At 41.6% G+C, this 24,725-nt stretch overlaps 1 protein-coding gene across 2 annotated transcripts in view; it reads left to right on the forward strand.

The window, feature by feature from the left end:
- The window catches only part of F5 (coagulation factor V), a 75,587-nt gene that overhangs the window by 38,094 nt on the left and 12,768 nt on the right, over positions 1–24,725 (forward strand). For both annotated transcript variants that reach the window (XM_047077031.1, XM_047077032.1), the window contains exons 8-18: positions 3,958–4,135; positions 5,616–5,715; positions 6,093–6,304; positions 7,394–7,544; positions 9,416–9,628; positions 11,437–13,864; positions 16,561–16,735; positions 17,949–18,185; positions 19,034–19,250; positions 21,879–22,058; positions 24,149–24,265. In XM_047077031.1, the coding sequence (XP_046932987.1) occupies positions 3,958–4,135; positions 5,616–5,715; positions 6,093–6,304; positions 7,394–7,544; positions 9,416–9,628; positions 11,437–13,864; positions 16,561–16,735; positions 17,949–18,185; positions 19,034–19,250; positions 21,879–22,058; positions 24,149–24,265 (4,208 nt within the window). The remainder of the gene's footprint in view (positions 1–3,957; positions 4,136–5,615; positions 5,716–6,092; positions 6,305–7,393; positions 7,545–9,415; positions 9,629–11,436; positions 13,865–16,560; positions 16,736–17,948; positions 18,186–19,033; positions 19,251–21,878; positions 22,059–24,148; positions 24,266–24,725) is intronic.

Genomic DNA, 24,725 nt, shown 5'->3' on the forward strand with positions numbered 1-24,725 from the left:
ATGGCACGTCCGTATGATGGAATACTATGCCTCTGTTTTCAAAAGAGATTGTAGTCACTCTCTCTATACTGATATAAAAGTTGTCCAAGATATATTTTTTAGATTAAGAAGTCAAGGGAGGAAAAAATGGCAGATTAGGAGGTCCCCCGATCGTATCCCTCCATAACAGTAGTAATTTGACAGCTGCCACAAACAAAAGTGCTTCTGTGAGAGCTTTGGAATCCAGGTAGGATTTGAGAAATTCCAGAATCTTCCCAGTGGAAGCCAAGACCAAGGAGAGATATTTTTAGAAGGCACCTCATGCTTAGGAGGTAGGTTTTCTGACAGTGCTCCCATCTACAAACTTGGAAACAGCCTTGTCCCATTTTGGACTCAGCCACAGTCCCACTTGGTCTTTGTCTTGACACGAGCACCATTTGCCAAGTGGTTGACAAAATTCAACATCTTTTCATGATAAAAACTCTCAACAAGTAAGCTATGGAAGGAATGTACCTCCACATAATTAACCCAAAGCTAACATCATACTCAAAGAAAGCTTTTTCTGTAGGATCAGGAACTAGACAAGAGTGACTACTCTCACCACTTTTATTCAACATCTTACTAGAAATCCTACCCAGAGCAATCAGGCAAGAAAAAGAAATAAAAGACATCCAACTTGGTAAACAAAAAGCAAAACTGTCTCTCTTTGCAGATGATAACTCTTAAGACTCCACCAGAAATCTATTAGAACTAATAAAAGTATGCAGTAAGTTGCATGATGTGAAATCAATGTATAAAAATAGGTTGCATTTATTAAACTAACAGCAATATATACAAAAAAGACATTAAGAAAATAATCCCATTTCAATAGAATTAAAAATAATAAAATGCTTAGGAATAAATTTACCCAAGGAGGTAAAAGATCTATATACCACAAACTGTAAGATACTGATGAAAGAAATTGAAGAAGAGACAATCAAATAGAAAGATGTTCTCTGTTAATGGATAGGAAGAATTAATTTGTTAAAATATCCATATTAATCAAAGTGGTGTACAGATTCCATACAATCCCTATCAAAATTCCAAAGGCATTTTTCATAAAAATAGAAAAAAAAATCCTAAAATTTATATGGAACCACAAAGACCCTGAATAACCAAAACAATATTGTACTAGAAGACCAAAAGCTAGAGGCATCACACTCTTTATTTCAAATTGTATTACAAAGCTATACTAATCAAACAGTACAGACCAATGAAGCAGAATAGAGGCCAGAAATAAACACATGCATATATAATCAATGAATCTTTGACAAGGGCACTAAAATATACAATGGGGACAAGATAGTCTCTTTAATAAATAATGTTGGAAAAACCGGATAGCCACATGCAAAAGAATGAAATTGGACCCTTAGCTTATAGGATACACAAAATTAACTCAACATAGATTAAAGAATTAAATGGAAGGAGAAAAGGTAAGGGAAAAGCTTTTTGACACTGATCTTGACAATGATTCTTTTTTGGTATAACACGAAAAGCACAGGCAACAAAAACAAAAATAAGTGGGCCTACATCAAACTAAAAAGCTTCTCTACAGCAAAGGAAACAATCAGCAAAATGAAAAAGAAATTTATGGAATGGGAGAAAATATTTGTGAGCCATATGTCTAAAATATATAAAAAATTCAATGGCAGAACAAACAAACAAACAAACAAACAAAAACCCAACCTGATTTTAAAATGGGTGAAGGTAGGTGCCTGGCTGGCTCAGTCAGTGGAGGGTAGGACTTTTGATCTCAGGGTTGTGAGTTCAAGCGCCTTGTTGGGTGTAGAAATCACTTAAAAATAAAATCTTTTAAAAAATAAAGTAAACTTTTAGAAATGAGCAAAGGACCTAAGTTGACATTTTTCCAAAGAAGACATATAAATGGCAAATCGATACATGAAAAGATGTTCAACATCACTAGTCATCAGGGAAATGCAAATCATATCCACAGTGAGATTATCACCTCATACCTGTGAGGATGGCTACCACAAAAAAAGAGATGACAAGAGTTGGTGAGGATGTGAGGAAAATGGAACTCTGTACACTGTTGGTGAGAATGTAATTTGGCATAGCCATTATTGAAAATAGTAAGAAGTCTCCTCCAAAAATCAAAAATAGAAGTACCACAAGATCCAGCAATCCTACTGCTGAATATATATCCAAAGGAAATGAAAGCAATACCTTAAAGAGATCTCTGTGCCCCATGTTCATTGCATCATTATTCACAATTGCCAAGATATGGAAACAACCTGAGGGTCTGGTGATAGATGAATGGGGAAAGAAAATTCCAGACACACACACACACACACACACACACACACACACACACACTGAAATATTACTCAGCCTTAAAAAAGAAGGAAAGCCTGCCACTTAAAACAACATGGATGAAGCTGCAGAACATACTGCTAAGACACATCCCAACACAAAGTGACAAATACTGTATGATCTCCTGATCTCACTTAAATGTGGACCTAGTAAGCAGTATGGTGACCATAGTTGGTATCGTATACTTGAAATTTGTTAAGACAGTAGACCTTAAGTATTCTCACCCCCAAAAATGAATATAGTAACTAGGTGAGGTGATGGAAGTGTTAATTACCTTAATTATGGTAATCACATACATACATATATGAATCATCATGTTGTACTTCTCAAATATATACAATTTTTGTTTGTCAAAATCACCTCAATAAAGCTGGGAAAATACAAGACAAAGTCAAGGTGTAGCACTAAGTATAAAATAGCTGCCTGTTTGCTAAGGAATGAGACTATAAGTGTATTTATATTTACAACTCATAGTTGCATAAAGATGCTCTAGAATTATACACATGAAATTAATGCAAGTGAATATTTAGAAAATTCAGGGATGGTCAGAGACATGGGATTGATGGGATATAGTGTGTGAGTGAGCATTTTCACTGTAATCAAAATCATTTGAATGTATTTGCTATTCGAATCTGCTATTCAAAAAATGTAACTGAGAAAGAAGGGCAGAAAAGGAACTTGCTCAAGAATCAGATAATAATAATTGGCAGAACTGCAATAAGGTTCCAGGACTCTGGCAACAGTCTGTGCTTTTTATTGTGCAAAATAAAGGCATAAATGGATCAGTTCTATCATGGCGCTTCTGTTTTTGCAAACTAAGGCAATAAAGAGGACCAAAAGGAAAAGTGGTTCATGTTGCTGCCCCAAATCTTTTATCATAAGAACTACAGAAGATGGGTGAAAGTGACTGCTTTTTAGTTGGCACTGGGATCGGGTGGATGGTAGAAGGGATAGCCCAACAGCACAGAACTACGTCTAATAAAAATAGTCAGAGCTTCCTGGGTGGAACATATCTTTAGAGATTGAGAAATACCTGGTCAGTCACTAAGGGTACCACAAATTAAGTGATAAGGAAGACTTGAGAAAAAAAAATTCACAGTATACCCTCTCATTCCTTTTGTTTTTTTTTAAATATAATTTATTGTCAGATTGGTTTCCATACATCACCCAGTGCTCATCCCAACAAGTGCCCTCCTCCCTGCCCATTGCCCTCTTTCCCCTCTCCCCCACCACCCATCTACCCTTAGTTTGTTCTCAGTTCTCAAGAGTCTCTTATCCTCTCATTGCTTTTGGATAGCTCTTTTTCCAGAGATTTCTAAGGTCTGTTCTAGTGACCAGAGCGACAGGAAGTTCTAGGTAGCCTTTTCTAACCACACCTACAACTTTATCAGTGGTGGAGAAGACAGACAGATGAGAGGTTTCCAGTTTTCCAACTAGAGAGCAGATATTGGGACTTTGCAAACCACGTTAAGAATTTTTTTAAAAGAAAATTAGCATTTTAGCTAATTCAAGAGCAGAACTTCTTTCTAAGCATAGGGTTTCCTCATCCTCCTGGGGTCTTTATTTGAGCGAACGGTTTAATTTTTTTTAATTTCATTTCACTTTAAGAAAATACAGATCTCTGCATTTGGATAATTTCTCAAACCAAATTGGAAAACATTATAAGAAGGTTGTCTACAAGCAGTACCAAGATGAGTCTTTCACCAAACGCATGGAGAATCCCAATATCAAAGAAGATGGGATCTTGGGTCCTATTATCAGAGCCCAGGTCAGAGACACACTCAAAGTAAGTACCACAAATATGGAACCATGGAAGAAATTAAGTAGTGAAAGACAATGTATAAATATGTCCATTATAATTTTTGATTCAAATGCAACTTCAGTTTTTATGTAGTATTTTCTCTGATTTATAGCCTACCTCACAACATAAAGAATCTAAGACAATTCATCAAATTGTAAAAGGATAAAGCAAAGAACCAATTTCATTGAGGTGAAGGATAATGTGGGGACAAAGAAAATAAAGCCATGGATAAATACAATGGAACACACGCAGTATGTTCCAATCGGGTTGTCTGTAAATTTTGTCCAAAGCTTTCCAGCAGCCGAGTGAAAAGGGAAATATGTCAGGGCAAGATTCGCAGTACTCATAAAGAAAGTATCGTTTTCCCTGATAGTGAGATCAGTTTCTCCCATGGATCCTTAAAAAGAGGATGCTGTATAATACAGTGGATGGAATCCTTGATAGAATCCCTATAATTGGTATAATAAATAAGTTGCATAGCTTTTTAATATAAGGGTTGTCCTCATAGCTGAGAACATAACGGTAAACACAACTGAGTATAAACAATTCATCATTGTGCTCTAGGTATGTAGTTCTCCCATAAGCTGGTGTCTGATGAAGGTAAATTTAGACATGTATCAAGAACACCGAGTGTTCTTCAGGCAGCTTTCCTTAAATATATGCCACATCAGTCAAGCTTTTGATAAGAACTGGGCAGCAGAAAATTAAAGGTTGGCATCTTTGGCAAGGTTCTAGAATGCAGGTAATCTACAGATTAAGGATGAGCCAAATGCTTTGGCAATCGACCAGTAGGAGATAAGATTAAGGTTCTCTTTTGAAGATTAAGAAGGCTAACTATCACTCCTGTGTAAATAATGCTCCTCCTTTCACCCCTTCCTGGGGGTAAACTAACATATCCGCACACAAGGTCAATTCTGTTCATTTAAAGATAACAAAAGGATAGGAAGCAGCCTTTCTCTATTCTTCTTTCCCTTCCGCCATTTCTGATTTCCCCCATCCCTTTTAGGTGCTCTTAGCAAGTGTAAATATACCTCATTGGAAATTCAGGATCTGGCTATTTGTATGCGCCTCAAGAAGATAATGTCAAGGACAGTGTCCTGGGAGGTCTGCCAGGCTGGAGAAGGGAATCATGGTCTAGAGAGGAGAAGGAACAGATCTGAAGGCAGATGTGGTCCAAGTTGAGAGGAGAGGGGAAGGGGACAGGTTTGGAAAGAGTGATATACTGTGAGGAAAATACAGAGCAGACTTCTCTTTCCATTTTCCACCCTACCGTGTGAGTGAAATTCTCTCAAAAGTTTCTTCCAGGTGATGGGGAGAGGTTGCTGCTCAGAGAAACAGAACTAGTTTGCGAACACACACACATAAGCACGCCCTCCAGCAAGTGCGTTTGCCAAGCTAAGCATCCCATATCAATTCTCACGATTGAGCTTAAGTCCTGAAATAATGAATTGAGTTAACTTTGTAGATCGTGTTCAAAAATATGGCCAGCCGTGTCTACAGCATTTACCCTCATGGAGTGACCTTCTCTCCTTATGAAGATGAAGTCAACTCTTCCTTCACTTCAGGTTTGAACCCGAGTCTACTGAATGAAACTGTTCACCTCTGAGAGGCTGCCACGCTTTCCTACTGTCCTCTTTGCTCAGTAACATGACTTGTGCAGTCAGGCAATATACAAGTAGGGGTATCCTAAAAGTCACAACGAAACCCTGCTCACTTCAGGGATTTATTTACCCTAAAATGTGCTGTTCTTTGTTAGTGCCATAGCGGCCTCTAGTGGAGCGATTTCTAACGGCGACACGTAATCCAAGGTTCTGTCAAGTGGAGCTTAGTATACACATATTCCTTCCCTAATATTACCTGGCTCTAATAAAAATTTTGCTGTTTGTTTGTTTACTGAAATAATTTTGAAAATGAAGACAATTTTACCTCCATTTTCTTTCAGGCAATAACACTATGATCAGAGCAGTTCAGCCAGGGGAAACCTATACTTACAAGTGGAACATCCTAGAGTCTGATGAACCCACAGAAAATGATGCCCAGTGCTTAACAAGACCATATTACAGTAATGTGGACATCACCAGGGACATTGCTTCTGGGCTGATCGGGCTACTTCTAATTTGTAAGAGCAGATCCCTGGATAAACGAGGCATACAGGTATTCTGTCCATGGAGTAAACTTTTAGAAAATCTAGGAACTTCTTCTGGCTGACACAGATTAGGTCTTCTCACTAGAGAATGAGCCTTCTTCTAGAGAACAGAAAATGCTAAGTTGTCCTCTTTAGTGCAAATGTGACAATATACATTCCTTTTTTTTTTTGTCTTGTCTATTTTCATCTGACTCTCACTGCAGAAGACAATCATTCTATAGAGTGATGCAGTATTTTGTTTTAGTTTGAAATTCCAGATATTTTGCTATGTGATCGGCAAGTCACTTCGCCTTTCTCAATTTCTTCCTTTTATGAAATGGCTAATACCCCTCCTAAAAAAATTTGACACGGCTGCTTTGGGGCTCAGTGAGATACCACCTGGTAAAAGGGTAAATCTCTCTACTAGTCCTTGTTATTTTTAGAGACCTGAACTAGGGAGAGATGGGAGAGATAATACTTTGGAGAGATAGCATCTGGTGAAGTTGGACCCAGACAATGGTCCATCTCTAGTGAGACTAAATTATACAAAAAAAAATGTGAACAAATATATGGAACTTCACCAGGGACTAATAGTCTCATATTAGTAACTTAAAATTCCCAACCAGGCTAAGCTGTTATTAAAGAAGTTCATCCTAAGGCATACACCATAAATATATGTTTGGAAAAATTTTTTAAATGGACATTTGGAAGACCCTAACTTATTGAGCTAGGAAAGGACACAGATAGGAAGAGGGATAAAGTTTTCCTATTGCAACCTTCTGTTTTATCCTTTGCAACTATTTGGAGCACATCTGGTCAATCTTGCAGGTTGAAAGGTATTCACTTACAGAGATAGAACACAATTACAGCGGCCGTGAGGAGATGGAATTTTTCTATTAAGATGTTTTAGTCTCTGAATTTCCTGATCCGCTCAGTTTGCTTTTGCACATTACCTTTGGCCCTAATGAGGGCCAAACCCTAATGGGTTTTCATACATGCCTGCATTTGTGGCTTCAGTGGCCCCAGGGACTGTGCCTCTTTGGTTTCTGAGAAGAGCTCAGTGTTGCGGGTGATGGACTGGCACATCAATCACTGAACACAGCACTTCTACCCTCCAGAGGGCAGCAGACATTGAGCAGCAGGCTGTGTTTGCTGTGTTTGATGAGAACAAGAGCTGGTACATTGAAGACAATATCAACAAGTTCTGCGAAAATCCCGATAAGGTGAAACGTGATGACCCCAAGTTTTATGAATCAAACATCATGAGCAGTAAGTCAAATCACTGTTTTTGTCCGTCAGTTTTTCACTCCGGTGCTTAAAGTAGAACTGTGCCTAAAGGTGGAGACATGGAGTAGAATCCACTCACCTCTTATCCTCACTCGCAGTCCTCGCTTTGATGACGAAATTAATGGATGATATTACAGAAACTTCTTTACGACACGAGGCCAAAAGCTTGTGACCCTTAGGAAGTCTTGGTCTCATGCTCCAGATGTGCATGCTCTGGGCACATACACTCCGGAGGAGCAGGGTGAGGGGTGGGGGTGGTGAGGAGAGGGGCTACAGGCTTGGTCAGTGGCATATGGGGATTTCAGACGGAGGGCGGGGCAAGGTGAACGCTCTTCCTAGCAGGGCAGAAACTGAGTAAGTAACCCAAAGCTGGACTGTCCAATCAGACTAAGGCAAATGCATATGGGGAGCCAAGCGTCTTAGCCAATCCACGAAGAAGTTTGAAGGGAGCAGTAAGAAGTTCAGAACAGAGGGAGTGGCCTGAGCCTAAGTCCAGGCATTTGCTGCAGTTTTCAATTTCAGTGCCCAGAGCCACTGCTCTGACAAGTCTGAGAGAGATTTGACTAAGCCAGCTGGAAGCAAACACTGCCACAGTGGTCAGGGTCCTCACCACATTTCCTTACACTCAAGAGTCATTTGACCACCTTCTCTGATAGGTGATCATAGTTAGGAGGATGGCTTCTCTGCGGTCTGTTCATATGGCTTCAGATGACTGGCAGCTGGGGATTATCTGAACGGGCAGGTGCCATGGAAATCATTCAAAACATGGAGTTACTCCGCTTTCTTTGCATAATTTCATCTTGGCAGCGAATCTGTCATAGTTCTGGGCCAGCGCTGTCCAGTTTGAAATTATGCATGAGCCACAAATGCGATTTAAACTTTTCTGATGGCCATATGAGAAAATGAAGAGAAATACATCCCAAATGTGATCATTTCAACATATAACCAATATAAAAATTGATGAGGTTTGCTTTCTTTATTTCATATACTAAGTCTCTGAAATCTGGTGTATATTTTACCCTTCGAGCACATCTCCATCCAGATTTTCCACCTTTCAAGTGCTCAGTGGCCCCTGTCACTACTGGCTACTATATTATAGAGCTTTCGACCATTGAGAAGAGCCTCCTGAATGAAATACAAACTAAAAACATGTGTCAGTTCTTCAGTAAATATTTAAGGGTTCACTAGTGCTAGGCCTCATACTAGGATCAGGGCTAGGCTGGTAAACCAGGCAGATGTGGGCCGTGTCCTCAAAGAAATCAAGCCTGGGATTTCATTACCATGCCTAGAATCTGAGAAAAGATACTGCCTAAAGCTGTGTCCCTTTGAAAGATAATGAAGATGTGTGAACTCAATCCCTGCATGAAAACTATAGGTTATCTCAGTGCTAAGAGGGCACAATACAAGTTGCAAATGTACTAAATATGCATGACTTTTAGGGACATTACTTCTTATTCACTAACTCATGTGTCAAGACGACTTTCTTATATTATGCTTTCCTTCCAGGTAGAATTAGTCTAGATAATATTCTAAATTGATGTTTAGAATATCTTTCAAAGCAGACCGTGGAAAACAAAGTATCTGATACACACTTGACAATGAAGAAGTCAACATGAATGAAAAGCTTTGTCTTTATCGGAGTATTTCCTCTTGGCTAACTTAGGAAATTAAGTTCTCATTTGGGAAATCTGACTTTGATCTTCTAGTCACATGTTAGACCTGGTGAAGCTTATCTCAGATGATCACTGCTTTGACACAACCAAGTTAATATTAGGACATTAATCCCAGGTATAATTAGACACATGTCCTTTTGTTGGCGGAGGCCTGCGTGTTAACAGATTTTACTCTTTCAGCTATCAATGGCTATGTGCCTGAGAGTATACCCACGCTAGGATTCTGCTTTGATGACACTGTCCAGTGGCACTTCTGCAGTGTAGGGACCCAGGATGACATTTTGACCATTCACTTCACTGGGCACTCATTCGTCTATGGAAAGAGACATGAGGACACCTTGACGCTCTTCCCCATGCGTGGGGAATCTGTGACCGTCACAATGGATAATGTTGGTAAGAGCCTAGACACTTGGAGAGGCATCTCTGATCTCTAAAGGTCTGCTGCAGCTCTCCAGACTCCCACAGTTCCTGGGTTTATCTTTCTGATCCCTTTCAAGCTTGCCTTTCAGTATTTCTCATGATTTCTATTGGGTAGAATTAATTACTTAAAGGGTCCAGTCGCTTAATGTGGGTTCCATTTATCCTTCTCTGGGCTAAGTGAGAAGTAAAGACACAACAGCAAAGAGATAAGCCATGACTTAGAGGAGGAAGTGTGAACATTCAGCCACAAAAGAGCATTTCTTTTATCAAAAAAAAACCCTTTTCAGGTTTTTGTTTAATGTTTATTCATTTTTGAGAGACAGAGTGTGAGCAGGGGAGGGGCAGAAGGAGAGGGAGACACAGAATCTGAAGCAGGCTCCAGGCTCCGAGCTATCAGTACAGAGCCCGACGCCGAGCTCAAACCCACGAACCGGGAGATCATGGCCTGTGCCAAAATTGGATACTCAACTGACTGAGCCACCCAGGCGCCCCTACCTTTTTTAGTTTAGTTTTTTTTTTTAATATATATAATTTATTGTTCAAATTGGTTTCCATACAACACCCAGCACTCATCCCAACAGGTGCCCTCCTCAATGCCCATCACCTACCTGGGGAGGAGGGGAGCCAGGCGTGGGTGTGGTGGTAGGTCAGGGGCTCAGTCTGCAGTTGGAGAAAGTGATTCTCTTTTTTAGTTTTTATTTTTATTTTTATTTTTTTTTAATTTTTTTTTCAACGTTTATTTATTTTTGGGACAGAGAGAGACAGAGCATGAATGGGGAAGGGGCAGAGAGAGAGGGAGACACAGAATCGGAAACAGGCTCCAGGCTCTGAGCCATCAGCCCAGAGCCTGACGCGGGGCTCGAACTCCCGGACCGCGAGATCGTGACCTGGCTGAAGTCGGACGCTTAACCGACTGCGCCACCCAGGCGCCCCTCTTTTTTAGTTTTTAAAGATAGTCATTCCACCATGCAGTAGTGACCATCACATATAGCGCCTTAGAGGCTGGCCTCAAAGCCAGCAGCGCCGTGGAAAGCACGTGGGCTTTGGAGTTGTTCAGATGCGCTCTGGCATTCAGTATGGACAAGTGAGTTGACCTCACTGAGCTCCGTGTTTTCATCTGAAAAACACAATAACAACACTTTACAGAGTTGCTCTGACCATTAATTGTAATATGTACCAAGTGCCTAGCACTCGGCAGACACCCAACGAGCTCTAACTATTGGAGACTCTCCAGGAAATCTGTACGCCGCAAATAATAGCATTTCAAAGAGATTCAAAGTTTCCCTGGGCCCACCCAAGTCATTTATTGCTTAGAAATATCTATATGTCTCTTATTTGTTGGGGTGAACATCATCATCCTCCCCTCACACCAATTCGCAATATGTGCAGCTAACAGGATGGTTATGGTATTCAAAGCCCATTTTATTCTTCATGCATCCTTTTTAAATATATTCTAAAATAGTGATTCTCAAACTCTCTATGCTAACTCTTTTATCCCTAATCTCCACTGACCAATCCTTTGGGCCGATACTGATCACATGCTTGGATGTCACAGCAATGTCAAATTGCTAACGGGCTTTCTAAACACCTTAGATCAACTTATCTCCTTCTGTCACTGTGGAACACTAATCAACAGTTCACGGATCAGTGGTGGCCCACAGACCATGCTGGATCGTCCCTGCCTGAAGTTCATTGAAAATCATCTGCCACAATGGATCCCAGTGTTTTTCTATATTTTTCGGGACCTAGAGCTCTCTGTTTTCTCTGTCTCTCTTCTGTAGGAACGTGGATATTAACTACAGTGAATTCCAGTCCCAGAAGCAAGAACCTAAGGCTGCGATTCAGGGACGTTAAGTGTATCCGGGATGAAGACGAAGATTCATATGAGATTATATATGAACCTCTGGCATCTACAGCCATGACTACACGGAAAATGCGTGATTCTTCAGAAAACAGAGGTGAAGAGGACGATGCTGACTATGATTATCAGGAAAACCTGGCTTCGTGGTTAGGAATTAGGTCATTCAGAAATTCATCACTGAATCAGGAGGAAGAGGAGTTTAATCTTACTGCCCTAGCTCTGGAGAACTACTCTGAGTTCATTCCTTCAAGTACTGATCCAGCTATTCATTCAAATTCTTCTTTCCTGAGTAGCATTAGCAGGCTTATCGTCCATAACTTTGCAGGACCTCACAAAATGCTTCCTCGCCCAGAAGCCACCACAGCTGGTCCCCCCTTGGGACGCATTGGCTTGGACAAGAAATCAGTTCTCAACTCTTCCACAGAAGAACATTCCAGCCCTTATTCCGAAGACTCCATGGAGGATCCTCTCCCATCAGATATCACAGGGATAAGCCTTCTTCCGCTCGATGCAGATGGTTTCAGGAATCAAAAACATGCTAAGCACAATGGATCCAAGAAAGGAAGAGACCACACAACAAAGCATGGGATCTCCCAGGTGGGACTTTCAGCATATAAAACTGGGAGACATTTAAGACAAGGCAACTCTTCTCCTTCCAGAACGGGAGCGTGGGAAGACCTTCCCGGTGATCTGTTACTCTTAAGACAAAAGAACCCATCAAAGATTTTGAATGGGAAATGGCATCTGGCTTCTGAGAAAGGTAGTTATGAAATAGTCCAAGATGCTGATGAAGACACAGCTGCCACTAAGCTGCTGAGCAGCCCTCAGAATGCCTCGAGGACTTTGGGAAAAAGCAGCCCTTTCACAAACAAAGACAGAAAGCAGAGTGGCCACCCCCCATTTTCTGGAATTAGAAAGAAATTTCTGCAAGAAAGACAGGATGGAGGAAACGGTAGATTGAAGAAAAGCCCTTTTTTCATTAAAACACGAAAAAAGAAAAAGGAAGAGAAGCTTGCACACCATATTCCTCTATCTCCAAGGGGCTTTCATCCTCTAAGAAAGGCTAATACCACATTTGCAGACAGGAGACTTAATCACTCATTGTTATTCCAGAAATCCAAGGAAACACCTTTTTATCCCACAGACCTCAATCAGACATTCCCCTCTGTGAATCTTAGCCTGATAGCCTCACTTCCTAACCATAATCAGAATCCCCCAAATGACACCAGTCAGACAAGCTCCCCTTCAGATCTTTATCAGACAATAACCCCAGAAGAACGCTATCAAACATTCCCTATTCAAGACTCTGATCAAATGCACTCCACTACAGAGTCTAGTCATGGATCTCTCCCAGAGCCTGGCCAGATGCTCAACTATGACCTAAGGAACAAGTCCTTCCCTACTGACATTGCTCAGATGTTCCCTTCCTTGGAGCCTGAAGCCTGGCAGACAACCATCTCTGCAGATCTCAGTCAACCAACCCTTTCCCCAGACCTCAGCCAGACAGCTGTTACCCCAGACCTTGGCCAGATGCCCCTTTCCCCAGACCTCAGCCAGGAGCCTCTCTTATCAGACCTCAGCCAGATGGCCCTTTCTCCAGACCACAGACAAACAACCCCTTCTCCAGACCTCAGCCAGACAGATGTTTCCCCAGACCTCAGTGAGATAACCATTTCCCCAGATCTCATAAAGATGAACCTTCCCCCAGACCTCAGCCAGGAGACTCTCTCATCAGACCTCAGCCAGATGCCTCTTTCCCCAGACCTCGGCCAGGAGACCCTCTCATCAGATGTTGGCCAAACAACCCTTTCTCCAGATACCAGCCAGACAACACTCTCTCAAGACCTTGGTCAGATACCCCTTTCCCCAGACATTAGTCAAACAGCCCTTTCTCCTGATCTCAGGCAGACATCATCTCCTCCAGACCTTGATCAGACATCCAACACCTCTGAATTTAGTCATTCATTGCTTCTTCCAGAATTTGGTCAGACTTCCCCTTCTCCAGACCTTAGTCAGGTGCCATCTCCTCCACTATCTTCTACAGTAAATAACACTTTTATACCAAGGGAACTTAACCCGCCAGTTGTAATAGGCCTCAGTGGAAACGATGGAGATTACATTGAGATTATTCCAAGGCAGAAGGAAGAGAGCAGTGAAGAAATCATTGATGACATTGATTACGTGGCCTATGATGACCCTTACCAAACTGATGTTAGGACAGACATTAACTCTTCCAGAAATCCCGACAACATTGCAGCATGGTATCTCCGCAGCAACAATGGAAACAAGAAATATTATTACATTGCTGCTGAAGAACTATCCTGGGATTATTCAAAATTTGCTCAAAGGTTTGGCCAAATTTTCTCCGTTGATTTTCTCATTTTTCCACTACTGCTAAAAAGATTACAATAGTCTTGAGGAGATAATTCTGGGCAAATTATACTAATTCTGGGAAAATTTAATTCCCCTATTGCAATTTGTCCTAAACAATTTCCTTTGTCAATTCTATGATTAACCTCTCTGTATTACATGACATTTGGACAATATAAGAACAATCACTATAAGAAGTCTGTGATATTCTCTAGAGAAGCTCCCTCCTCTCTCTTCTTTCATCACTCATGTTCCTACCTCCTTTTGTTGCCCAAGTGCAGAGCCCAGCCTATCCATAGCTATCTGCTAATCTGGCTAATCAGAAGGAATCTCCTTTTGCATTTGTTGGCGGAAAAACACATCTTTTAGTTGTTTGCTGATCAATATAAAGTGTATAGCATCTTGGTGAAGTTTAATTCAAATTACATGAGATTCCAGTGGCAGAGGCCAAAGATATAAACCAGCTTAGAAACAAAAAGGCAACTTTATACCTTCAACTGAGGCAGTCATAATGATTTCTTTTGTTTTAAATTTGAATTTTAACTTGGCTTATAGAATGAGTGCTTACACTCTCCTAAGCATTGTGCTAAGTGTTGAGACTATAAAATAGAATATAAACATACATGACTCCTGCCCTCATGGAACTTGCATCTAGTTGGGCAGGTAGATAAGAATCAAATGCTCACATAAATAAGTGTAAAATACAACTATGCTAAAGACCGAAAAGGAAAGGCAGATACACGGTGATATGGTGATATGAGAATTCAGGAACCTGACACTGAACATTCTAGATAGAGAGAATAGCATAATGAGGCCACAAGGAAGGAGGAAGCCTGAAGCCTCTGTAGCTGGAGCTCAAGAAGGGGGTGAGTGTAAGAAAACATTGGGCTCGCTCTACAAAGACCAGATGCCACTAGGCTTTGGGAAGAAGTTTGGTATTTATCCAAAGAGTGTTGAGAAGCCCTTCAAAAGCTTTAGCCATTCTTAGCTTCATAGATTATGTCAGTTCCTTTCCTGGACCTTGTTACTTTCATCTTTTAAATGAAGGAGGTACACCAAATGTCCCCCAAGATCCTCTTCTGCTTTAACATTTCAGGTTCCAGCCATTCTTCAACCAGAGATGCAATTATGTAAGTGGCCTGACTTACAACAGAGGGTTCCTAAGGGATCTATATATGTTTTTAAAACAGTTTTCAATTCAATTCTGCTTAAGGATGGAAAGCTTAAGGATGGGAAGCCATATTGGGCTGGACTCTGGACTTGGGCTGTATTCTGGGATGACAATATAGAGAAAGAAGAGGTTGGGGGCAGGGGGGACAAGGGGTAAGTCTTAGCCAGCAATAGTGGGAGAATCACAGCTTGGTGACCATGCTCACACCATGTCTAATATATAGTTCACAGATTTTATAAAAGCTAACAACTACACTGAAAATCAAAAGCCAAAGTGTAATTAGAGTAAGCAAACACAATATATGGTATGGCTCACAGAAATTATTTCATTAATCTGATGCCTGGCATTTCCATATTAGAACTCTGTTAGCTTAAAACACATTTTCACATGACTTCCTATTTAAATGTAGCTCCCACTGCCATATGAGAATAATTTATCTAGGGATTTCTAAGAGAGGCCCTGAAACAGTAAGATTTAGGGTGTTTCCAAAGCAGAAAGGGATAGAACCAGGTCCTTCAAAATCTTACATCCCATTCCAGATATGCAACCCATGTTTATGGCACTCACAGCTGCTTTGCTGATCCCCATGTTTCTGTGAAACTATGCTTAGGGTCTGGAAGGATGGGGTCAGTAGTGTAGGAAGACCAGGAGGAAGACAGAGTGGGATTCTCTGTTGATGGATTGTGGTGCATGACAAATTCTATGACATTGATGGATGAGCTTTTGGCCTGTTTCCATAGGCTTGAGAAATGGAAGAGTCAGTGAGAAAATCTGATGTGCTCTGGCCCCAGATTGAGCTGGTGAACTATGTGAGGAATGATGCGATTTAACAACAGCAAACACGAGAAGGGTGGCTACTTTCGTTCACAGGGGTGACCATTGTCAACTGACAGCCCCAAGCTGCCAATCCCATTGCATGGCTTTGTCTGCTTCTGATATTAAAATCTTCTATGTGACTATATGATTATAATTATTCGTTCATTAATACGTTAAACAAAAGTTGATCCAGTGCCTGTCATGTGTCAGATGATTTGCCAGGCACTGGAAATTAAATAATGAGCAGACTAGGCACGATCCCTGACCTCATGGGACTTTCACTCTAGTGTCAGAGTCAGATTTTAATAGATAATATCACAAATAAATGATATATACTGTACTGTACATAACAGAGAAATTTAAGAATACTACAGGAATATACTATATACACTATGGTAATACTGTGAACACTTAGAGAATAATATAGACAGATTTCACCTACTCTAAAGGATCATAGGAGCCCTTACCGAAGAGATGATACATGAGCTGGGATCAGAAGGATATTTACTGGCTTAAGTTTTTACTCATTTATAGTTTCATTCATTTGTTCATTAAGTATTTAGTAAATATCTCTGCTAGACACTATATTCAGAAGCAGGGATAATTCCTCCAATTCTTCAATGGTCTTTCATTTGTTCTTTTAAACAAATACTATTATTATTGTTGTTGTTGTTATTATTATTTCAGTGAAGTAGATAATGAAGACATTGACGATGTTCCAGAGAACACCGTATACAAGAAAGTGGTCTTTCGAAAGTATCTTGATGGCTCTTTTACCAAACGTGATCCTATGGGGGAGCTTGAAGCTCATCTCGGCATTCTTGGTCCTGTTATTAGAGCTGAAGTGGATGATGTCATCCAAGTAAGTCATCTTTTGAGCATTGTTAAGATCGTCAGAGGAATTTCCACAAGCACCAGGGGGTTGTAACAGTGAAAGGGGCAGGAGGGCTATGGGTAATTTATTTACTTTCCAAAATGAACAAATAATAACACATCTTTTCAGAGACTGCTTGCCAAGTACAGTAAAACCTTAGATTGCAAGTAACTTGTTCTGCAAGCGTTCCACAAGACGAGCAAACATTTCTAATAAATTTGAACTTGATAAATGAGTGATATCTTGCAATATGAGTAGTACATGACGCCGAACGTCACATGATCACAACTGAGCCAATGGTTCTTAAAATTCACTTTGACATACGAGTGCTTTGGATGACAAGCATGTTTCCGGAACCAATTATTTTTACAAACCACGGTTTTACTGTCGTTTGATAATCTTCAAGAAAAAAAATGATCTCATGATTTTATTTCCCCTTCTGCTGAGCTCCCATTCATCACTGCAAGGGTCAGTTCTGTTTTCCCTAAGAAACTTTTTTTGCCACCCCAACCTCTCCTGCACATTCAACCGAATAGCTCCTTCCTGGCATTCCCATGAACCCCATTCATACTTTGTTTACAACACTTTTGATCTCCAGATTTTTTAGTTTATTTATTTTGAGACAGAGAGAGGGTGAGCAGGGAAGAGGAACAGAGAGAGGGAGAGAGAATCCCGAGCAGGTTCTGTGCTGTCAGTGCAGAGCCCAACGCAGAGCTGGATCTAATGAACCGTGAGATCGTGACCTGAGTCGAAACCAAGAGTCGGTTGCTTAACTGACTGGGCCCTCCCTGTGCCCTGGGTCTCCAGATTTTTAACTTGAATCCATATGTGCACGTGTCTCTTCATCAGGAGGTTGAAAGCTTATTGTTAGCAAGACCCAGACTTCATTCATCTCCACATCTGCAGCACCTATTGTGATCATTTCATTCGAACATAATGTCAGTACTTTTTGCTTAGCAGAAGAATAAACATGTTTTGGTATTTCTAGGGTAAACTACTTGGGCCCTATCTCATAGGATATTGTAAAAATCAGGTGAAATAATACATATGTGACTTTGAACCTGCATGCAATTAATATATTCTACTGTATATAGACCTATGTCTAATTTAATAGCCATCTACTTGGGCCTATAATAATGACATTCTTTAATTTGGATTTTTGTTGATCTTAAGTACATTTGTGGACCATTCCTTTTTCTAGGTTCGTTTTAAAAATTTAGCATCCAGACCATATTCTCTTCATGCCCATGGGCTTTCCTATGAAAAGTCATCAGAGGGAAAGTCTTATGAAGATGATTCTCCTGAATGGTTTAAGGAAGATAATGTTGTTCAGCCGAACAGCAGTTATACATACGTATGGCACGCCACTCCAAGGTCGGGGCCAGAAAACCCTGGCTCTGCCTGCCGGGCTTGGGCCTACTACTCAGCAGTGAACCCGGTAGGTACATCCATTAAAAATTTCTGTCATTCCCCTAACCCTATAACTTGAGTCCACCAAATGGAAGGGTCAAGTTGATCTCCTGTTAGATGTCTGTCCTGTTTTCCATGAAGAATGTGTGAGGATTGTGGCCAGTCGTCTACAGCCACTTGTGTTCAGAGGTCAGCGAGAGAGAAGCAAGTGTTCAGGAAGGGCAGTGGGGATTACTTAAATTGTTGAACCTGGTTAGAGTGACTACGTTTGCAGAGGAAGACGTTTATTTGCAATGTCCTCGAGCAAGTATTAGCTTTCTTTAGCTCTGCCTTTATGAAACAGCTACAAAATCAAGACTCGTTCGTTTGGGGCATGGGAGAGAGAGAGAGCACAGACTTCGAGTCAACCCTCCTGTCACTTCCTGCGTGGGCCTAGGAAAATTACTTGACCTCTCTCAGCCTCAGTTTCCAAAAGTTAAAAATGAGAAAACAGTAGATAGCACACAATAGGCACTTGGTAATATTTGTTCAGTAAATGAGTTTCTTTGTATTTAATATACAGGATTGTTGTCTGAATTAAATAAGACACTACAGGCAAAGTGTTTTGTGTACTGGCAGATGCTCAATAAATAGTGATTATAATAGTGTCGATATTGTCACTAATTGCAACATTATCATGACTGCCATGCTGAGATAAAGTATTCATCAGAGGAAGGGAATATGAATGCCACAGTATTTGATAATGATACCTAGGCTTAGTAAGCTATTCCTTTATAATCTTCCAACTCGGAGCCCCTGAAGTTTCCTTTTCTGTATCATCAGAGGAAATCCTGCAAGAGAGCGAAATATGTGCAATTTGTCCCTACTGTCTTCCAGGAAAAAGATATCCATTCTGGCTTGATAGGTCCCCTTCTGATCTGCCAAAAAGGAGTACTTCATAAGGAGAGCAACACGCCCGTGGACATGAGAGAATTTGTCTTACTCTTTATGGTCTTTGACGAAAGGAAGAGCTGGTACTATGAAAAGAAACCCCGGTCTCCCAGGGCTTGGAGACTGTCATCCTCCGAAGAAAAAACCTCCCACGAGTTTCATGGTATCGTCTTCTGACTTTGATCTAATCTCTGACCTAAATCCCCCTGGGTGCACGTGATTCCTGCCCTCGGTCCTCATAAGATTAGACATGAGGTGCTTCTAAAGAGGTGCTTCCGATGTCGCCCGGCAGGTGGCGCTGCAGGTGAAGGGGACAGAGAAGTCTGAAAGCTAGCGCAGGAGCCCGCAGAACTGACCCAACCAGCCAACAAGGAGCCAGTGTGCGTCAGTCTATGGTAGTTTAGGGATTAGCACTATTCTGCAGTGTAAACAGTTAATGAACCTGTTCCTTGATCTAAAGGAACAACCATGTATCTAGAAGAAGTGATCACTCATGTGTACTTTCTAAATAAGAACATGACAGTTCCAGCCCTCAGCACTTCCCAGGTGGCATCAGAAGCATCTAGAACAAAATGAGATAAGAAACTTGGTAGTTGGGTCACAGGAGAATCATGGCAAGAGAGCATTGCTGGGGGGGGGAGGGGTGAGTGGGAAAAGCAAATGTACTCTGAACTCCATTCAGGAATTTTGTCTGTAAATTGTCACTGAATTAAACCTTGGTTTGTGAGCATAATTTGTCCCGGAAACATGCTTGTCATCCAGAGCACTCGTATATCAAAGCGAATTTCAAGAACCATTGGCTCAGTTGTGGTCATGTGATGTTCGGCATCACGTACAACGCATATTGCCAGACAACACTCATTTATCAAGTTAAAACTTATTAGAAATGTTTGCTCGTCTTGCGGAACACTCGCAGAGCAAGTTACTCGCAATCCAAGGTTTTACTGTAGTTTTAGAGAAAGGCAGAATTTAGAATTAGGTGAAAAACAAAGAGAATGACTTGGGGATTAGAAAAATAAATGAAGACTGAGAAGCCCTGCTTTTAGAGTTTGATGAATGGAGGGAATTGCTGTAAGGTTTCTCATCAGGATGGATCTGTGCTTTGGGTATGGGTAGGTCATTCCATGAAACAGGAAAGGAGAAGATTGCTTGAGGAATAAAAAAAAGACTTATATACCACATCCACTTCAGTGCCACCACCACCCCTCCCCCAGCCAGTCGCCACGGCTAAGTAGGTGTATTCTGCTTCCCCTAGCCCATTTACACACTCAGGCTGCCCTTCTGATCTGATCTCACCTGTATAAACGCTTGCGGGTAGAGGAAGGTGAACAACATAATTTATGATCTGCTCCAAAACCCTACCCTCTGACTGCTTATCACACAAAGAAGTTAAAAAGATTCTCTTAAGCTTTCTAGAAGAGTGTCAATGGAAAGCTGACCAATAACTCTGGGCGGAGCTTCCTTTTCTCTTCTAGCATTTCTAGGTTTTTCAGCCTAGGCTACTTGGTGTTGTGGGTGGCAAACACACGCTTCTGAAAACCTCCCAAGCTGGTGGGAACGCAATGGCTGCAGACTCAGATAGGCTTGGCAGCTGGCTGTCCCCTTTCCTGTTCAGTACCCTTGAGCCACTGCTTCCGATTCCTCAAAGAAAGAGTAAAATGCATCCGGGATAGTTTAGTTTGAAAGGTACTCTGTAATTTGGTAATCCCCATGGCATAGTATTGATCAGGGTATTTGGTAAGCAGACAGCCCGAGTTCCCAGCCTCAGACTCAGCACCTGGCCTGTGCAGTGCGCGCTTGTAACTAAGTGGTGAAATAGGGAGTAAATGAAGGAATTCTATTACTCAGTTCAATTTATCAAACGTTTACTGAGCACCTGCTTGTTGAGAGACTTCATTCCACATCCTGATGTAATGATTTAGCAATGCTGACCCAATAATTGCTTGAAACACGTTTCACTCTTAGGAAATCTATTTCCTGCACAGGTGAGGGGGTTAGGCCTGGTGTGAGGAGTAGGAAGATAGGTACTCTTTACTTGATGTAACCTTAAGGGTGCCAAAATGACCTCAATTCCTTTTGCTCCCAAAATTCACCCGCTCAGTTCCTGAAGTCCCATATAGTTCTTTTTACTTTGGAAAAACACTACTAATAAAAACTTCCCTCACTTCAATCTCAGCTAAATGCATGGTAGCCCAGAGCTTTATCAGTAAAATTTTGTATTATTTTTTAAGGTGATCAAATTTGCGAAGTGCTTTAAACACACACACACACTCTTCACTGAGGGAGAGTGGATGAAGCCTGAGAACCCCAGACATTTAAGCTGGGAAGAGGGCAGAGGAGCTATCATACAAATGAGACAATAGACATGAACCCTTATGGTCTGCCTTCCTAATTTTGCCTGGAACTATCTCTGAATTTAGGAGGCCTCAGGGCGATGTGCTGTGTGTGCTCTCAGTCTTTTTCCTTTAACCACTGGAGTTCACCTATCTGGCTCGTGTTAGTCTTTCTGTTTTGGTAGTGCAGGAAAATGTCAAGGGTAAGTGAGTGGAGCCCAGGGAAGAAGTGTGAGGTCCAGGGTGAAGAGTGAGAAGCCACATGAGAAGCTGCCGTGGGCTGGCATGAGGAGGAGCTGGAGGGCCCGTCTTAGCCTCCCTCTGGCAGCAGGACACACAGGGGTCCGGACGGGTGGAGTGATAAGAAGATGGGTGGTGAACAGGGCCCTCCTACTTCCTCACCAGCCCCTCTGCCGGTGTACACGGATTTCTAATCGATTGCACCTCTGTCCTTGCAGCCATTAATGGGATGATTTACAGCTTGCCTGGCCTGAGAATGTATGAGCAAGAGTGGGTGAGGTTGCACCTGCTGAACATGGGCGGCTCCCGAGACATTCATGTGGTTCACTTTCACGGCCAGACCTTGCTGGAAAACGGCACCCAACAGCACCAGCTAGGGGTCTGGCCCCTTCTGCCTGGTAAAGATCGGCACGCTGTAAAGAGGTCCCGGATGGAAAAAATGGCTAGGGAAGGCGATCTCGGCAACGTAACTGTCCCTCATTCCGTCCTGTGCATTTGCTTCCTAAGGGTCAGGAGTGGGTTCTGGCACAGATCCTGGGCACAGCCATTTCCCCAAACTGCAGACAGAGTATGACAAAGTCAGCCAGTGTAGGCACTGTGTGCAGCTCCCCACAGGCTCAACTCGGTTCTACGGAGATGTTACGTCTGACGCAGTTTTTTCCAAACGGCACTGTGTCACGTAGGCCAGGTCTTAAACAGATTACAAAATGAATCCCACAGGGCTCAGGCTGCTTTAGCAGCTTTCTGTCGGGAAGGAGATTAAAAACTTACTAGGGTTTTGGGATTCTTGCATCCGTGAATTCTGTTCTGCACACTCTGACCCTGATACCTTTGGGCAAGTGACTACAGGAATCTTAATCTTAAACTGACTCATGAGGCTGTTGGGGCAGTGCCGGGGGGGAGGGGGGAGTGTTTTTAAGGATTATAAAAGCTAAAAAATAAGAGGGGTATTTAGAGCTTTCATGTACAAAGTAATGAAAAGGCTTAAACAAACCAACCATCACAAAGGATTTTTATGTGCCAGTGAGTTGTTTTATAGGCATATCTGTGCATTGCAGGGGTGTGAGTGCCAGGGACCCTGATTCTCAAACTGCAATATGCATAGTGAAATTCTAGGAAGCCGGTTAAAACATAAATGCTAAGGCAGAGATTTTGCTTCTGGAGACTTTGATGTCAGACAAGGGCCCAGGACTCTGCATTTTTAACAAGCAGCCTTGCTTCCACAAATGCTCTGAGAAGCTAGGCAGGGCAGTCAGTCCTTTGCCAGAACTTTGGTTGGGAAGTTCCTATGTGGGTCAGCCTCAGTTAGGCACAGAAGTCCAAACAGGACTGGTTTGGTTAAAGGTGGGGGGAGAGTGTTCTTGGTTGGTTTGTTCAAGCCAGTGGCTCACTAATGGAGCTATGAAGACCTACTTTATTAAAATCAGGGACAGAGGCGATTAGGTCAAACTTCTGGCTTTTTACCAAATGTAAATTACCAGATCCATCATCCTTCCCTTGAGCCTGAGAAGCTGGAATTGGCTGGCCCATCCAAATCTTCAAATCTAAATATCTCCGTTGGAGAGTGGAAGGCTGGAATCTTTTTTCGTGTGTTAGAGGAGGACCATCAGCTATTAATTTTTATTCACCATCTGGGAAATAGTCACGAATTACAGTCAGCAGAATTTAAGTGTAAACTGGCAATGAGTAGCATTGAAATAACAGAGTGGGTAATCAGAGGTTTCAGAAACGCCCTTCAGTGATTTTCTGAGTCAGTTTATGTGTATCTCTATCCAACTATGTAAACCTAATAGAAAATTTGAAAACATGGGAGATAGATGTTTTATTTTTATTTTTCTTATGTAAAAAACGAAACACTAGTGAAATGAAGGGAGAGGAAGGAAACACATACAATATTCCTGAGGCCCAATAATGAGTCATTCAAGGCCGCTTTAATACTTAAGACTGTGAAGCTGTGTTATATATGGGTTAGCTTGTGACATTAAATGTAGATCAGTAAAAGTTACTTTCTAGTAAGGCATGCTGGAGATTTTTTAAAGTCTGGGCCAATTAACTTTTAGTAATGTGTGTGTGTTGTTTTGTTTCATTTTTAAAAAAATTTTTTCAATGTTTATTTATTTTTGAGAGACAGAGAGAGAGACAGAGCATGAGCAGGGGAAGGGCAGAGAGAGAGGGAGACACAGAATCCGAAGCAGGCTCCAGGCTCTGAGCCGTCAGCACAGAGCCTGATGTGGGGCTTGAACTCATGAACAATGAGATCATGACCTGAGCCGAATCGGACACTGACTGAGCCACCCAGGTGCCTGTTTTGTTTCGTTTTTATCTGTTTGTTACAACTCTAGCCCTGCCTAAAGAGAAATGGATAATTCATGAGTTCTTTTCTAAAACTCCTTGTGATGCAGGGATTTTAGGATTCTTTGACAGCTGTCAACTAATATTAACTTTTAATCTTTGGGTATGTAATGTCATGCTTCACTTCCTATTTTAGGTTCATTTAAAACTCTTGAAATGAAGGCATCAAAATCCGGTTGGTGGCTCCTTGACACAGAGGTTGGAGAAAACCAGAGAGCTGGGATGCAGACACCTTTTCTCATCATAGACAGAGGTACATTCTGAGCTCCATGGGATGTTTCTAGAAGGACAGTCCCTGCTAGAATATTATTAACTTTTAAGTTCGAAATACTCAACTCTGGGACTTCTGCATGACAGAGGTACAATCTGTAGCAGTAGCTGCTTGTATTCTGACCTGTGGTCTGATTATACTGCAAACATCAGTCTTCTAGGAACCTTAAACCACATGCTTCAGCCCAAAGGCATGCCTTTCAATTGGGAAACCAGTATAAAGCGTCTTCCTTCATGACATGTGATTCATGGGAAAGTGAGTGGAAGAATTTTTCCAGACTCCTAGAGCAGAGGAGGGAAAAGATACCAGGAATTAAACAATGACTAGGATAGTCTCTGAACTTGGCATTTCAGTATTTGAGAAACAGTTCCCATATGTCCATCCATGCAGCCAGCCAGCCAGCATTTATTAGGTACCTGTCGAATACCAAGCACTGTGTCCA

The sequence above is a fragment of the Lynx rufus genome, unplaced genomic scaffold (assembly GCF_022079265.1).
Source record: "Lynx rufus isolate CCGP_SWC_20201006 ecotype Redwood Valley unplaced genomic scaffold, mLynRuf1.p SCAF_15, whole genome shotgun sequence".
Lineage (NCBI taxonomy): Eukaryota > Metazoa > Chordata > Mammalia > Carnivora > Felidae > Lynx > Lynx rufus.